At 39.1% G+C, this 17,151-nt stretch overlaps 1 protein-coding gene across 10 annotated transcripts in view; it reads right to left on the bottom strand.

Annotated features, from left to right (window-relative positions):
* Positions 1–17,151, bottom strand: part of CTDP1 (CTD phosphatase subunit 1) — a 171,952-nt gene that overhangs the window by 115,673 nt on the left and 39,128 nt on the right. For all 10 annotated transcript variants that reach the window (XR_006278964.1, XM_043508248.1, XM_043508249.1 and 7 more), the window contains 2 exons: positions 9,620–9,761; positions 6,824–7,054 (listed from right to left, as the gene is read on the bottom strand). Coding sequence is in view for 9 of the 10 variants with exons in the window: in XM_043508248.1 (XP_043364183.1) it covers positions 6,824–7,054; positions 9,620–9,761 (373 nt within the window). In the remaining variant the exon portion in view is untranslated. The remainder of the gene's footprint in view (positions 1–6,823; positions 7,055–9,619; positions 9,762–17,151) is intronic.

The following is a 17,151-nucleotide window of genomic DNA, read 5'->3' as shown; positions in this document are numbered from 1 at the left end:
CCCTTGACCTCAGGAGGAAAGCTGTAACCTCTGCTACACACTTTGTAAAGACATGTGGGGCAGCCAGGAAACCAAAGGAGAGCTGTGTGAACTGATAATGGTGCCCGCTGACAGTGAATCTCAGAAATTTTCTGCGACTCCGATGAATCACCATGCGAAAGCAGGCATCCTTCAAGTAGAGAGCAGCATACCCATCCCTCACTTTCAGGGAAGGAATAATAGAAGCAATTGTGACCATGTGGAGTTTCTATTTTGGGTTTTTTGAGAACTTATTTAACTGCTGCAGATCTAAAATAGGCTTGAGATCCCTTTTGCCTTTGAGATCTAGAAATAGCAGGAGTAAAACCCCTTTTCCCCTGAACAAAAAAGGGAACTCCTCTATAGCTGCTACAAGGAGGAGTGATTGTATTTCTTGTAGCAACTGTCTCATGAGAGGGGACCTTGAAGAGGGATGGAGATTGCGGCGTAGAAATAAATCGGAGTGTATATCCCACTTCCACTGTGCTTAGAACTTACCAGACTGTGGTGATGTGGCTCCAAGTAGGACAGAAACGGAAGAGAAGTTTTTCAAAAATCGAAGAAAAAGATGGCACTCTTATAACTGGTAGACTACTCTCCTGCCCATTAAAACGAGTTCTCAGACGTTGCTGCCTCTCTTTATGAGCTGGTGGCTGCCGAAGCAGAGAGGGTGGTGGTGGGTGTCTCTTGTACCCTCTGCTTCTTCTCCCTGGCAGGTCTTGGGCCTGAGGGACAAACCCCTGAAAATGCTGGGACTGATGAGGATGGAACACCTTCCGTTTCACTGCTGGGGTGTAAATGTCCAAGGATTTTATGGCTGCTCTAGAGTCTGAGACTACATAACGTCTTGTCCAGCTTTTGTGAGAAGAGCGAAAAAGATAAATCCTGGATTGCCTGCTGCACCTTGGGAGGGAGGCCAGAAGAGTGTAACCAGGGCGAGCATCTCATCCTGATAGCAGAGGCCAGCTGTGAACTGCAGAATCTGCTGCATTGAGACTTGCCTGCAGAGCTGTTCTTGTGACCACATTTTCCCTCCTCTATTAAAAACTGGAACTCCTGTTTCATCTCATCTTGGAGCTTGTCTTTCAACTCAAACTGTATGAAATGAAATTGAAAACACCCCAACAAAGCTTGCTGGTTTGCAATACAAAGCTGTAGCCTGCCTGTGGAATAAAGGCTCCTCCCAAAAAAGTCCACCTTCTTGTTCTCTTTATTTTTGGGGGATTGACACCTGGTGCTCGTCTCTCTCTCTCTCCCTCATTCATTGCTGCCACTACAAGGGAGCTGGGAGAGAGATTATACAGGTGCTCAAACCCTTGAGAGGGGACGTGGTACCTCTTCTACACTTTTTTTTTTGGTGTATGTGCAGAAGGCAGCAGGGAATCTGGGGACTGACAGAGAATCTTGGTAGGCTCTAAGATACTCTCCCTATAAATGAGATTATTCTGGCTGGAGACACAGATGTCAAAATGTCCACCAGCTTTGGAGACTTTTCCCAGACCTCCTTTGGGTGAATGTCTAACGCCATTGCCATCCTCCTCAATAATCCTTGATGGGTCTTAAAATCATCAAAAGATAAAGAAATAAGTACCACCTCAGCAGATGAGGAAGAGGATGTCAGTGGTATCAAGGGCTGGTTCAATTCCTGCTCCTTTTGCAGCTGGTTATGAGAAGGATCCTGAATCTGTTCAGTGTTGGACTTGGTATTTGATGCTATGATGCTTATGGTGCTGATGCTCCTGATGACCAGAAGATGGAGCTGGCTGAGGGGGCTGCAGGGATGCCCCTTGCTGCAACTGAATCTGAAAACAGGGCAGGCAGGTGGCACACTCTTGATGATGGGATATGCTAGGTTGGGACACACAGGATCCCACTTCAGAGTCTGATGAAAAAGAAGCCTTTTCCTGCGACCATGAAGGCGCCATACTTGTCAGTACTGGTGAAGAAGGCTCAAGCTCTGAAGAAAAGGGAACGGGGAGATCATCTGTGGCTTTCCCCTAGCTGATACCACTTTAAATCGGTTCCCTGATGGTTGAATCCAATGAATCTGCCCAGTAATGAGGTAAAGGCACTGATGGCAGTATCTTGGGTGCCAGTGCCGGGCAAGTATCTTTAACTGGCAGTGACTGCATCACCAAGAGGTTTTAGCAACTTTCAAATGCCTCAGGAGTAGAGGACACTGGGAAGACAGTTTGTGGTAACATGATCTGAGGACATGGCAATGAAGGTGCTTTGGGAACTGATCTCAACAGGCCCATACTGGGCTCTGGAGTCAACAAACTCCCCTGCTTAAAGGCATGCTCTGGGGAGTGCTTTCTCCTTGAACACACTCCTGAGTCTTTAGAAGAGCTCTTCGCATCTTTCAACAATCCTGGTAATGAGTCCAATTTCTGATGCCTCTTCTTTGGTACTGGCCATGCTGAGCTGCCTCTCAATACCGGAAGCACTGGAGGTGTGCTACTGACCAATGCTGAGATGCTCAATATCTGGATTGAGGTTAATGGCTCAAGATGGAGGATGTAGCACTGATTCAAGCAGTAGATATTTTAGTCTGGCTGCAGTCTTTTTTAGAATGGGGCTTAAAGCCCTTAGAAATGGCACAACTGTCACACATGGGAGGCTCCCGTCGCCCAAAAAAGTAAGGCAGTTGGGGTAAGGGTCACTATTCAGCATTGCCTTACCACGAGAGTGGCAGGGCTTGAAACCCAGAGGTGGTTTGGCCCTTTATGACTGTGAATGATGTGTGAGGAAGCAGAGAGCACTGGGGCCACCGCAGTGGGTACCGTTAAGAGAAAAATCTGATAACTATGCACTGGAGAGCTCAAACACCTACAGTGGAATGGACATGTGCAATCACTCAAAAAACATTGGGTTGCTGTATCTAGGCTATCCCCTCCCACCTGGTTTTGTATGCCATTGTATGCCAAAAATTCCTGTTCTGCAGTATGCGGGACAAACTCCCTGCTGACACAGCAATGCCATTTAATACAACTAGCAGTTTTTAAAGTAACTTCCAGAACTAGCATTTTTGAAACTAGCATATACAGGCTCTGAATTTGACTCCTGACCCATTTAGTTGTTACAGGTTTTGGGGTACTTCTAAACCAAAACCAGAAGATAGGTCCTTTCTAATTCTGAATTGGACCTGCAACCGTAGCCATAGGCACAGGTTCAGAATAATGCATCTGAAGTTTGAATCTGTTGAAATTATGTTCTGTTTTAGCACATCTCTACCTACGGTTTGTCCTGGAGATGATGTCTATGAAAATAACCGAACAAAACTTTGAAAACTAGATGCCCAAAATTAGGATAATAAAACTATTAGGCACCTAGCTAATTCACCTGGCTGAATTTCAGAAGTTTTGAACACCAGCAGTCCTCACTGATTATAATGGAATAGAGATACCTACATTTAAGCACCAATTTTAAACATTTTGGCTTGCTACGTTTACGATGTTTTTTTAAAAAGCATGATGTCACCTCTAGCCATCCCACAACTGAGCAAATGGGACAATGAAGTGTAACTGTTACCTCCCAATTTCTGTGCTGCTAAGCAGGAACACAGTATGGGCAAAATATTTAAACTTGAGTAGTAGGCAGGTAGCAAGCTATGATTATTTATTCTGTGGCTAAGAATTGTGCACATCCTACTGTGTTTTAGTCTCTCTCCCCCATTTCCCTTTCTGAGCCACCTGTTTGTCTCGTCCCCTCATTATGTCTTGTCTTTCAGACTGTAAGCTCTTTGGGACTGGGACTGATATTTTCTATGTTTGAACAGCATCTAACACAATGGGACCTCAACACAGTTGGCCTCTGGGTGCTACCACAATATAAAGGTTAAAAAAAGTATTTAAACACAAACTCATGAGAAAATTTGCCAGGAAAGGCAATTTGCCAGGAAAGAGTTCCCCTGATTTCCAATTGGATAGTGCATTTGTCAAGCCCCAGTAAACATAACTTAAGCAGAAATTCCTCTATCCAATATTTTCCATAATTTTCCTAGCATCCCCAGTGAACATTTAAAAATTAGTCTGTGCTCTACCAGTTTTGTAAAAGTCCTATGTTTCTAAAACTGAAGGTCTGACAAATAGAAAATTGGATTTTAAATTAACTAAAGATTAGAGTGGCTCCTGTTAACATCAAGACAGGAGTGAATCTGAGAAGTCTACAGGTTAGCTTCTTATATTACTATATCATCGGTAGCATTAATTCTTTGTACTGTTCTACATAATTGGCTAATCTGAAGACAGACAGGGTCAACTGAGGAATCTGCATAATCCATGAAAAAAATATATCATGCATATGCAGAAGTCACTTTCCCCTTAGCTTTTTCCCCCCCAATATACTACAAGTTGTTCTTGGTGGCCAAATTAAAACCAAAATTTGACCTCCCCCCACCGATGAAACTTGTAATCTTGAAAGCCATGAACTCCAAATTATTCTTTATTTTAAAATTCAGAATACCCATTTATTTCAAAATCTCATTTTTCTTCTTCCTGAAGTCATTAAATTCTTAGATTTTTCTTTCTCCAACAGAATTTGTAAAATTTTGGACATAATGTGCAGTATTTTTGGTTACAATCAAAGCAGCCCAATTGCACCACAATCACTGGCTGTCAGAAGCACTGAAGAGTAACAATCATGATTAACAAGGGGAAACAATTTTCCAAAGGCCTAGTCTGTGACTGGTTTAATCAGAAGTTTCCAGCTGAAGATACCAACTGACGTATACCTTTTGGAAGAGGAAGACAATCAAACGAGGTACCACTTTCGCATTACAAAGCAACATAAAAATAGTTGTGTGGATGTCAATTTTTGGCTCTGTAATTTGTAAACTTGGAGAAGGAGAAGGGAAGAATATGGAGATTAAGAGCGTGCACTTTTGAAGTTGTTGATTGACATTGTAACACATCAGACTTTTACATGCAAGCGTTTTAGAAAAGTCATACATAAATTCAGTCCAACACAAAAGCTTCCCAGCTTCTTGAAACTTTGAGACAAATTCCTCTTCCCTAACGTCAGATAACAAAACCTTTCTAATTACTCTTTCAAAATACTTGCTGTCTTGACTGTTTCAAGTTTCTTTCTTGCCAACTCATTTAAAAGAGTATTAGAATGAAATGCAGAGTAAAAAGTGGTGATTTAGAAAAGGAGCTGAAAAGAAAATTTCCTTTTCAAATATAAGAATGGAACTTAATAAATTCATGTTGGGAAGGGGCAAGGAAAGTGGAATGAAGGAGACAAAAAGAAATGAAGATCATGAAAGTGGGAAGGGAGAAGTGAAAGCATGTAAATCTTTTGACAAAGAAAAGGAGGTGGCAAGAGATTTCTGTAACACGAAGGCTTAAAGAATATAAACGCTAGAGACAATGAAAAGGAGAACATGCAGAAGAGTTCACCTTACATCTCAGCATTTATAATACTTTGTACTTCTGTAGCACCTCTGATGATCTCAACTGTTTTCTGAGATAATTGAGTTAACCTCAATACTCTGCCAAGTAATTGTAGATTACATGTTAGAGATGGAGAAACTGAGGTACAGAGAGGGTGCCTAATTTAGTCACTTAAGTCAAGAGGAGTTGCTGAGTGATTCATAGATACTAAGGTCAGAAGGGACCATTCTGATCATCTAGTCCGACCTCCTGCACAGCGCAGGCCACAGAATCTCACCCACCCACTCCTATGAAAAACCTCACTTATGTCTGAGCTATTGAAGTCCTTAAATCATGGTTTAAAGACTTCAAGGACCAGAGAAGCTTCCCTCAAGTCACCCATGCCCCATGCTACAGAGGAAGGCGAAAAACCTCCAGGGCCTCTCCAATCTGCCCTGGAAGAAAATTCCTTCCCAACCCCAAATATGGCAATCAGCTAAACCCTGAGCATATGGGCAAGATTCACCAGCCAGATACTACAGAAATTTCTTTCCTGGGTAACTCAGATCCAATCCATCTAATATTCCATCTCAGGGGATTAGGCCTATTTACCCTGAATATTTAAAGATCAAAAGTGCTCAGCACTTTTGAAAATTAAGGTGACTTATGTAAGAACCTAAAATCCATTCTTTGGAGCCTAGCTAAGACTCTCACTATTGAAAATCTTGGCTTAAATAACCCGGCCAAGATCACAAAGAGTCTGTGGCAGGGCTCCCAGATCTCTTAGTTGCTAGTTCTATTCCTTAAATCACAAAGCCAGCCTTTCTCCCCTTTTATTTTAGTATCTTAATTCAAAGGTGAGTTAACGTTTTTAGTGCAGACTGACTAGTAGAAACTCACTGTAACACTGGTCAGTTAACCCTTTAAAAACAAACATTACTCTGGGATCTCATTTTGAAGTTATCTCCCATCTGAAAGTACGTGTATGAGGCAAGCAAAGAGTAAAAGTTCTCAAACAAAACTGATAATGCAGCCAGCTGTATATTTTATTTGATAGCCAAACAACAAATCCAAAGTAATGAATACAACTTAGAGCTGAAATTCACATGCAAGACACTCTTGTTTTGGGATATAAGTTATCCTAATAAATTCTATAGTATATAAAATACAAAAACAGTATATTCTCTTTGGGGTTTCTACAAATACAGTTAAGGAAGCCCTATAAGGAATTAAACTCATTTGTAATACTAGAGCTGTTCATCTATTTCTGATCATTTCCTTTAGTAAGATATTGCAAGAGTTGAAATCATTTTTATTTTTAAAGAGGTAAGCTAACTGAATGAAATATTATCAAGTAACAAAAAAACCTGTGATATTAGAAAAAATTAACCTGCAAATAAACTTAAGTGATTCGTAGCTACACTTTCATGTACCTGAAGGATGAGTGCTCCGCGTGGACCGGTAAAGTGAGGGGAGGAGCTGGAGACTGGATATACGGAGACTGGACAGAAGACTGAGAGCCCTTCCTGATTAGCTTTCCAGTGTTGGGATCATAAAGCCGAACTTCAGGACCCGGCCGAAACTTTGGATGGATAGGCGTCGGGTGAAACAGAGCAGTCTGGAACACACTGTGTGTATCAGGAAATGTGGCAGGACTGTTCTCTCTGTTAAACGTAATTTTTAAAAAGTTACATTAGAAATTTACATTAATTATTTGTACCTGGAAGTAGAAGCATTAGGATTTCCCTTTCAGAGAAAGGGACACATCAGGCTCTGACAAAACAGAGCTCTGGAGCAGTCGCACAGATTATTACAGGGCAAAATGAATTTGCCTTTTTTCTAAAACAGAAAATAAATTTCTTAGGAAGTATGTTCTCAGTAAACATATGAAAATTGCACAGAACTTAATAGGAATAATGTATGCATAGGGAGAGAACAGACTTAATGTCATACTTATTCACTAAAATAAAAATATTCTAAAACAGCTATCTTAAAACATTTCTCAATTCAGTTTCTCAAACATCTTAACACATAATTTCCTCTGTAGCATTAAAACCAATACATATTTGTCTACCACAGTAATTTGTAGATACTAATATAAACCAGATAAAATGTGCGCATACACATGTTCATTTGTATAATGATTTGTAGGATATGATAAATATTTGCTATTCAATATTTGCTCTTAAAGCAAAACAAAAACAAAAAATAGTACAGCAACTTCTGCCTCAAAGAAATTTACAAAATACCAAATTAAATTTACTATTGCACTAAGCCACATATATGTCTACTTTAAAAAAAAAGCCATTAATGATGCCATCAAATATGTCAGTCACTTAGATTAATATCATGTGGAAACAGACAGATACAATAGCATGGATAGAAGAAATAGCTATACATCACATAGTGATGTAAGGAGGCAAACCTATCTTAAGAAGGATGTTCAGCAAAAGTAAGTTAATCTCATATTTATACATGCCAGACTTTTAAAGTTCTGCCACAACACTGAGATTTAAGATCAGACACTTCATAGATAAAATTATCCATTTCTCTCCAATGTTCTTTATAAAATGAATTTACTTGCAAACAGGATCTCTTCTCAAGAGTTTATCTGCCTTTATAATTTATTAGTCACCTGAAGTTGTAAGCCCTCTAGGATAGCAATCATTGCCACAAACAACTCTGACAACAGAAGATTTGACTTCAGAAAAAATGCACATGCTGCTACACATTAGTAATTCAAGTCTTAGTTTGTATTTTAAAAGTCTCCCTCGTAAGAATATGAAAAAAAGTATATGATGCCAGAGCAACATTTTATTTAAAATGAATGTGTTCAGTATATAGAAGAAAAGACCATCACTGCATCTCATTGAAACTGCAGTTTGAATTTTAAGCAAGCAGGAAAGCCAATGTTTTGGTCTTAGAGGACGTGATGTTGGCAATTCACTGAATAACATTCTGTTAAGGATTACTTTCTATCTGTCCTTTTCTTTTCTGTCTGAAGGCGCCATCCTATGGTGAAAGAATAAACTAAAGTATTGAATATTTGGGGGTATAAGATCTCATGGCACATTTTAAAAACTAGTGAAGTTGCAATTTATTTACTTTGGCCAAAATTTTCAAAGCTCCTAGACTCCAGTTTAGGCTTCTAAAATTAAAAACTGCCTCATTTTTAGACATATTGGGCACCCACAAACCCTATTTATGGTATAAATATTAATCCAGGCATATGACTTCACTTAAGTCTTCACCAAAGGATGGCAGTAAGCAATCCCTAGCCTGATGTCATTCATTAAATCACCAATATCACTTTTTGCAGCACTGTGTATTTTCCAAAGCTATCTCCTATAAAAAGGTCAAGCTCTTCTGATCAGTTTGCAAGATTGACAAGATCAACTGATGTGGTACAAACAAGAACACAGTCAGGATTTACAAGGTATAGGACAAGAAGCAAAAGCAGAAGCTCCATTGGAAGCCCCTTGCCACCAGCTCTTTAGTCACATCACCTCCTTCAAGAGGGCTCATCATCAATAGTGGTCTCTGCCCCCTTTGGTATTTTTCTTTAAGCTTTCTTCTGCTTCCCCTCTCCCATCCAAGGTTTATCCTCTTCCTATTTGCTGTCACCCCACTCCATTGTTTTTGTCTCCTTCCTTTCTTACCACGCTTCCTTCAGTTCACCCATTTTGTTCTCCCATCAGTGTTTTCCCCCTCTGCTCTCATTTTTATCCTCCCCTTTTCTCTTCCAACCTCCCCCCATTTTTTCTTCTTACATTCTGTTTTTTCTCTCTTTCCTTCTCTTTGTTACCACGTGTAAAATGGCTAGCTGGTCAGGCTTCTCTCATACTCCATGAATCTGTGTGCTCACAAGGTGGCAGACTGCATGATTACGTCATGCTACACCTCCATTCCTGGTCTCTACTAGTCCTCCACAGCATTAGTATGCAGCACCACTGGTCAGACCTGTTGCTGCTGCTTAATTAAAGTCCCCGCTTGTGGTACTATTAGTCCTAGGGACTTCCCTAAACTCCAAAGCTTGGATCAACTGCTCCCAGTGATAGTCCTGCATGCAAATAGGACAAGAAATTGGCTGAAATATGGTATAGACTTTTCATACAAACCCTACATTACACCTTATGAATCAACTCTCTACACAGAATGAGAATAAAACCAGTCTAAAGATGATCAACCTATCTTTGGTCCATTTTTTTTTTTTTTGCAACTAATTTTACCTTTGTGTTTTGATGTAGTCATCCTTTAAGGGAAAGAGCTGCTCCTCTACCTTGTCCCAACGCTCCAAGCAGCTCCACAGCCAGTCAGGGTTTACAACATGGAGGTGTTTACAGTCCAGAGCTTGCCGTACTTTTTCTGTGCCTATTATTAAGTCAAACACAACATTACAGTGTTCTGAATAGAAAAGAGGCAGCTTATGTTTTTAAATAGGATATTCTGTGACTATTTTGAAAGTTATCCGCTGGCTCAAAGACATTACAGGTCATGTTAAAACAAGTCTTAAGCCTTGGCTGCACTAAGATATTTTACAAGAAGCTTCTTAGTGGTGAAAATTAGTGAAATTCCTTAGTGCAGAGACAGCCAGTGTTCCGCTAAAAATCATTCAAATGGGAAGTGGAACCAATCAATTCATAACACTTGAGCATTTCTACACTGAGTAAACAGGCAAAAAGATAAAAGGAACAAAAAAGACATTTCCAAAAACCAGAGCCAAAGATATCACAGTAAAGCAGGAGTGGCCAAAGAGTGGCCCATTTAGTACCCATAAAAACCTGAGCGTATTTCACATAACATTAATGTATGCAGTGTTCCGTTATACCAAGCAGTTGTATCTCACTAACTGTCAAGCACGTGGTCACCCTCTTTGATTTGCCATGAGTGTGGCAGGAGCTAACGCCTACACTAAAGCAGAAATCATGGATTCCTTAGTGTCAAATGGGAGTACTGAATGTAAAATTACTCAGGACAGGCAAGCAAGTTGTCAACATGCACCCTGGGACAGTGCAACAAATCAGCAAAAGAAAAAGAGGGAACCCTAGAACCACTGTGGCCAAAGGCCTTGATTTATAACGCATTATAGACTAAAACCAATAAGAGAGTCACTAGAAAGAGCAAAAAGGCAGCTAGATTGCTATAGATCTCTCCAGAGAACTATCATGATCAGCAAGGGATTATTTAGTCTTCAGAAGAGAAGAATGAGGGGGGATTTGATAGCTGCTTTCAACTACCTTAAAGGAGGTTCCAAAGAGGATGGATCTAGACTGTTCTCAGTGGTACAAGATGACAGAACAAGGAGTAATGGTCTCAAGTTAAAGGGGGGGAGGTTTAGGTTAGATATTGGGAAAAACTTTTTCACTAGGATGGGGGTGAAGCACTGGAATGGATTACCCAGGGAGGTGGTGGAATCTCCTTTCTTAGAGGTTTTTAAGGTCAGGCTTGACAAAGCCCTGGCTGGGATGATTTAGTTGGGGACTGGTCCTGTTTTGAGCAGGGGGTTGGACAAGAGGACCTCCTGAGGTCCCTTCCAACCCTGAGATTCTATGGGAGAAAAAAAAAATAAAATAAAGGAGCTAGATGGGGAGGACAGTTTATATCAGGGGTCTCAAAATCAAATTTATCTTAGGGCCAGTGCCAGTCCTCAAATCCTCCCAGTGGGCCAATAACGTCACTGAAGATGGTGTTCAGAAAAGAAAATGTTTATATTGTATTTTTTATTTCAAATTTCTAAGAAATAATAAAAACGGTCATACAGCTTTATACAATTCTTTGCCTGCCAAAGAGTTTTTAGTGTTTGCCAGACACGTGGCAATGCTTCAGTTCTGTTAATTTGTTGACGGTTTGGCCTCAGTGACTGAGCAGTTGAAACCTTCAGGACTGTAGCAAAGTGCATCAGATTGTTGTGTTCAGTATTTTGACTTGTTTATATTCATTGTGGAAAAAAGTGACACTGCCTCCATGGCTGACTCTGCCCAGCAACTAATGATGCTGACTTTGCCCAGTGACTAGTGACGGTATCTCTGTCCCTCTCCCCCAGCCAATGGGAGTTGCTACAGAGAGTTTATGATGAAAAAACCCAACAGGACATCATATTGGTTTCAGAAGAGCAGAACTGCATTTATATATTGGGAAAAGACTGTTTACTTTTAAATTCTATGTTGCAGTAATAAAGGAGATAAAGCCTGTAGGAGTCTTAATAAAAGTTGCCATTATTTTAATACATTCTGTTCCTAGGAAACAGAACAGCTCTGGGCTTACAAACATCATTTGTGTCTGCAGCTAAAGAAACAGGCTTGTTTCTATGCACTTATGAAACCTTTCCAGCTTTGTGATCATGCCTAGAATTTTATCTTGCGTTCTGTTTTAAAAAAAATACCAGTCACAAACTGCAAAAGAAATTTTGTTGACCAATATCAATTTAGGCATTAAAAAAAAAAATGAATCCAGGCTATTCACTACCTTTTGTAAAGAAAAGCATGACAACATGGGACATAACACGTAGAAAACAATGTCCTTCTCAGAGCTGTTTGATGTCTTAGCAACAGAAGCAAGGAAACAGCACTCCTATTGTTGGTTACTTTCAGTTTAAAAGTGGCAAAAAGAACTATTGCACACACGACCTACCCAATTTGTAACTAATAAATAATAAAAACAACAATGCAACGCTATTTTTATTGTGATCTTCGGGTTATACACATTTTATTGTTCTAGTCCTCTGGACAAATATTTTGATGAGATTATTCTGGCACATCTAAAATACAAAATAGTCTAAATACTGCAGTGGCTTGAATGACTAATAAGATTTTAATTTTATTTTTATGGACAAATTTAATCTAAACTTCAATATTATTTAATATGTTTAGCTGTCCTACCAGTTGCCTCATACCCTATTCCCAGAGCTAAGTGAGTATTTCCCCTCTTCAGAAAGCAGGGGCTAGTGATAAATAGGTAAACATGCCTACATTCTTTAAAAGCCAGATCCTGAAGCTTTTATATAACAATGGTATCTTAAGACAAGACTGAATAAAACAAATTATTATGCCCTAAATGTGTATGAAGTTGATAGCTGGACTATTAGAGGGGCACTTAGCTTAGTTGTTTTGTAAAAACAAGGTTTTACAGAACTAGAACATTTCATGATTCTCCTTTATAAATTCTCACTAAGTTTGTGTGTTACTCATCACTTTGTAGCCTTTGCGACCTCAACAGTGCAGCAAAACCAGAAAGCAAACTGACTTATCTATAGTCATTACCCAAGCTAAATGCATTACAAAAGTTGGACTTTTTAAGCCCAGTCTGAGCAATCCATGTTATATGTCCACAGACTTGTGCTGAAGATATGTTAAACCTGACACCCCTTAAAAAGCATTAAACCAAATCAGGTAGTAGACTGGCAGACCTCTTTAGATAGTCTCCAAAGTCCAAGTGCTCTGGCCCCCACAATACACTGTAAACGTAAGAGCCTGCCTAGTATGCATCAGCAGAACCAAACTCAGAGGAACAAGATTTACTGACAATAGATGGAAGTAAAAGAACTCCAGTTCATACTGCAGTTTGATCTCTAAGCACCACTGGTATGTCACTAGACTTCCAATCTTATTATGGCCCATTCACAAAATGAATGTCACTGAATTCCCAAACCTGAACAAGAGCTCTGTGTAAGTTTGTCTCTCTCACCTATAGAAGTTGGTCTAATGAATAAAAGATATTACCTCACCGATCTTGTCTGTTCCAGGATATTAGACAGACATGGCTACAACAACACTGGATACATTAAAATGTATGTCATGTAGCTTTCTACAGTCCTATAGCTTTGTCATAAATGATGATGACTGGATAATAACTTGGATGAAATTGGTGAAAAGGTCACTAAATTTATTCTGCTTTTAAAAAAAACAACAAACATTTTGGTGAGTAACACCATTGACACTGTCCCATTTACTACTACCCCAATATCGCCAAAGACAAGCCCTGTCAAGAAACTGCTCAGCTTTATTTTCTAGCTGAAGCTCAGTGAAGAAAACCACTCAAAGCATTTTATATTTAGGAGCAGAAAGATTAGATTTTTTAAAACCAATGTCAATTTCACCATCCACCTACAAAGAGCAAAAAATTTCTAAAAACAGAATTTTACAGATATGCTAAGAAAAAAATGCTGCTTGAGAACTCAGTCTGATTTAAGGATATTTACTCTGTATATTTTGACATGTGATGTTGACAATTTGTGTTTTAATGGTTATGAAGCTTTAACTCTTTGAATCTCAACCTACATTGTTGTTATATAATGGTCTGATGCCTCCCCCCAAGTAAATTTTCACAGTTGTGGAAAATTAACTACATAAATTTTTTAAAAAGCTTAAAAATAGTCAATAATGTCTTTCAAAGTTTTTAAAAATTAAAATTATAAATACACAATTCTGCCAAGCCTATTCATATTTGTTCAGAGATCAGCTGAAGCAATGGGAATAGGTGGTGGTGGTATTCGCAGCACAGGGGGACTTTTTTTTTTTTAATCCCGCTCCTGGCCCACAATACCCACTCTATTTTTATCCCACTCCTACTATTATGGCAGCAAGTCCACGGGATGCCAGTTTCTTCACATACAACCCAAAAAACTCTTGTGACCCTTTTCCCGCAATTTGCTCATGACTGGTCTAGATTATAATTTGGGACACATCAGCCAACATGTTTGCCTTGTCTACAGTATGCTATGGGTCTTTAATTCCCAGTGGCCTCCCGCCCAGGCTTTAATTTGACAAGTTTAACATCTTTCAAAGTCTACAAATGGCCAAAGAATCTCTCACATTTAAACTCATGCCTTAGACTGCTTTAATACATTTTAAAAAGAAAACTGAAAAAACAGCACTAGAAAAATTTTAGTCACAGCACTTTTTGAAACAGTCTAAATAATCTTGTACTATTTTATCACACTGTCATAAAAATTCATATGGTTCATAATATATAAGCATTTGGAATTGATCCTCTAACTCAAAACACTTATTATAGTCCTTTTTCTCCTGTTAAAATGGAAATTCTGGTATAACCTGAACTTTACCCAAACTGATTGTAGTAAAATAAGCTCGAACAGAACATATGTCCACAAAAAAGGAAAAAGGCTGTCAGACCGTACAGCATAATGCACAGAAACATACTGTATATTTAAAAGGAAACATTCAAGTTTTCTGCAAATGCTTATTAATGCTCTGCCATTATGTGGCAAACAGCAAGATGATATCTCACCTATCTCAGATTAAAAAAAGGAGACATCAAAGAAACACACTAAAGTCTGTGTGTGTAAGAGTGGATACTTGTATTATTTTTCACCCACATGCCCTGATCTGGATCAGAGCTCGGTTTTGATAGATTTGTGGAGACAGAGGTAGAGGCTGTGCCTGCCCCAAAGAGTTTACAATCTAAGGATGTATAAAATTCGCTTTGTGCCTCAGTCTCAAGAAAACATTAGACACCAAACAAAGATCCAGCCAGCATTTTACATCTTCACCTGCTTATCAACTACTGTAACAGAGTGCACAATTTATGTTTTAGAGTCTGACTTCACTCCAGTGCCCTTGAAACCTTTGTTGCTGTTTATTGTCATGGATTTGATGTCACAAAATGCCTCCAAGCATATTACTTGTTTTGTCACTTCATATATTCCGTGTAAAGGAGCCAGGATTGTACTGCAAACTAATTACCAGCCACACAATTACCTACAAATCCCACAGGCACACGTCTTTAGGTGGTCTTTTCGTACATTTGTCAACAGTTGTTAGACAAAGACATATGGCATCCATGTGGAAATAGTGTTAAAGAGGCGGGACTGCCTGAAGAAAAGATAGAGCTGCAAAATTTCTACAGGTTACCCATAACATAACACAGATGCACTAGTGAAATTCACATACCAGCTTGTAAGTAGCCACAACAGAATGAGCATGAAAGGCATGCAGACAGCTGAGTAACTGTGCCCCCAACTATGTTGCAAGGGCACGATTCCCACCTAGAAATCTTAGGTCAGTAGTTCAGAATTTCTACTCCAAAGGGCAAGATATAGCACAATCACTACTATCTGTACATAGGAGAGAAAAAAGTAACTCCACAGCCACATACAAGTTGTATGACTCAATTGTTCTGTAGTAAGTGTGGGAAAAGGTACAATGGTGTTATCTTAGTGCAAGAACTCTTTCCCACCACTGCTCTGGAAATCTGCTAAAATGGTTACACAGGACTACATTTCTGATCATTGGGTTGTAAAGATGAGCTACCCTCTCTATTACTTAATACTCCATAGAGTGAAGGCTCATTTTTATTGCAATAGTATTCACACACAGTATTGTTAATTAGCTTTCAAATCATTAATACTCAGTTCACATACTATGATGTAGCACATTAATATAATTAAAACCTAAAGTTAAACCTAATATTTATACTAAGCTAACAATAGTGGATGATTCATTGAAGGATGTGCAGTCATTAAAGACATTTGTGATACAAACAGTTTTGCAAATTGAGTTCTTATTTAATCTCAGGGTTTTTTTTGTTTTTTAATTTTGGTAGAAAGGTACCATATACACTCCTAACAAAATCATGTTAATAGTGAAATTATACATTCCAGAAACAACAAAAAAAGGAAACACCCAAAATGTTTCACTGTTTCAAACTGTGGGTTGGTACCCAAAAGTGATTTGTGATCCCATTTTAATGGAGTCACAGGGGCTGGCTTAGACTTGCTGGGACCAAGAGCTGAAACCCAAACCCCACCACCCAGGTTACAAGCTCCCTACCTGGGAGCCCTTGGACTTCAGCTTTGGCCGGTTCGGGCGGGCACAGGTTTCTGTCCCCCCTCCCGGGGCCATATAGTAATTTTTGTTGTCAGAAGAGGGTCATGGTGCAAGGAAGTTTGAGAACCCCTTATGTGCCTTACTCTCCAGCTAGCCTTGAATACTACTGATATTTCTGAACAAGCGTTAAAATTACAACATAGAGGGCTATTTTACAAAGAATCACAATAAACACGTCCAGAAGTTATCTGTACAATTGCTTTCAAGAACAACCAGAACTGGAAACTGATGCATATTTTTTGCAACAATTTTGTAGAGAGTTTAGAAATATTTTCTTGGCTCTATTACATGTAAAGTTTATTTTGTACATAAGGAAACAAAAATAAAATCTAACTTTATCATTTGCATTTTGATAGTGACCAACTACCCCAAACAGATTCAAAGCCTCACTGGACACAGTGCTGTATGTACACGCACGAGGATATTATTCTTTGCCAGATAATCTAATCTGAAATAAGATACACTTAGTGTAACAAACAATAGGGAAGTGAGAGGAAACAGAAGGAAACTGATTAAAAGATTTTGTAGGTATAGTGGCTATTGCACAATTCAGTGGGCTCAAACATCCCTCCTCACATACAGAAGAAATCGGCTATCCCCGACTACCACTCAACCAAGCCATGGCATTGGCTGGATGATTTATTATAGGCATCACAGCAGAGGAAAGTATTAAGGAGAGTTTTGAAGGGGAGATTTGTGACTACAGACTAGATTAGAAAGGGCATTCATGTCTAAAGCTCAGCATTCTACAAAGCAGAGATATTTGTACAGCTAAAACAGATTCTATAAAAGTGGTTATCAAAAAGTAGAACATATTTTTGTTCGATCAAAATTGGAGTGTTTATGACTGTGGAACTAGCTGGGACAAAAATGTATTTTTTTTAAAAAACCGACTACTTAAGGAAGGAGAGAGTTAT

The sequence above is a fragment of the Dermochelys coriacea genome, chromosome 2 (assembly GCF_009764565.3).
Source record: "Dermochelys coriacea isolate rDerCor1 chromosome 2, rDerCor1.pri.v4, whole genome shotgun sequence".
NCBI lineage: Eukaryota > Metazoa > Chordata > Testudines > Dermochelyidae > Dermochelys > Dermochelys coriacea.
The sequence above is the reverse complement of the archived record's forward strand: the minus strand, read 5'-3'. Positions and strand labels throughout refer to the sequence as shown.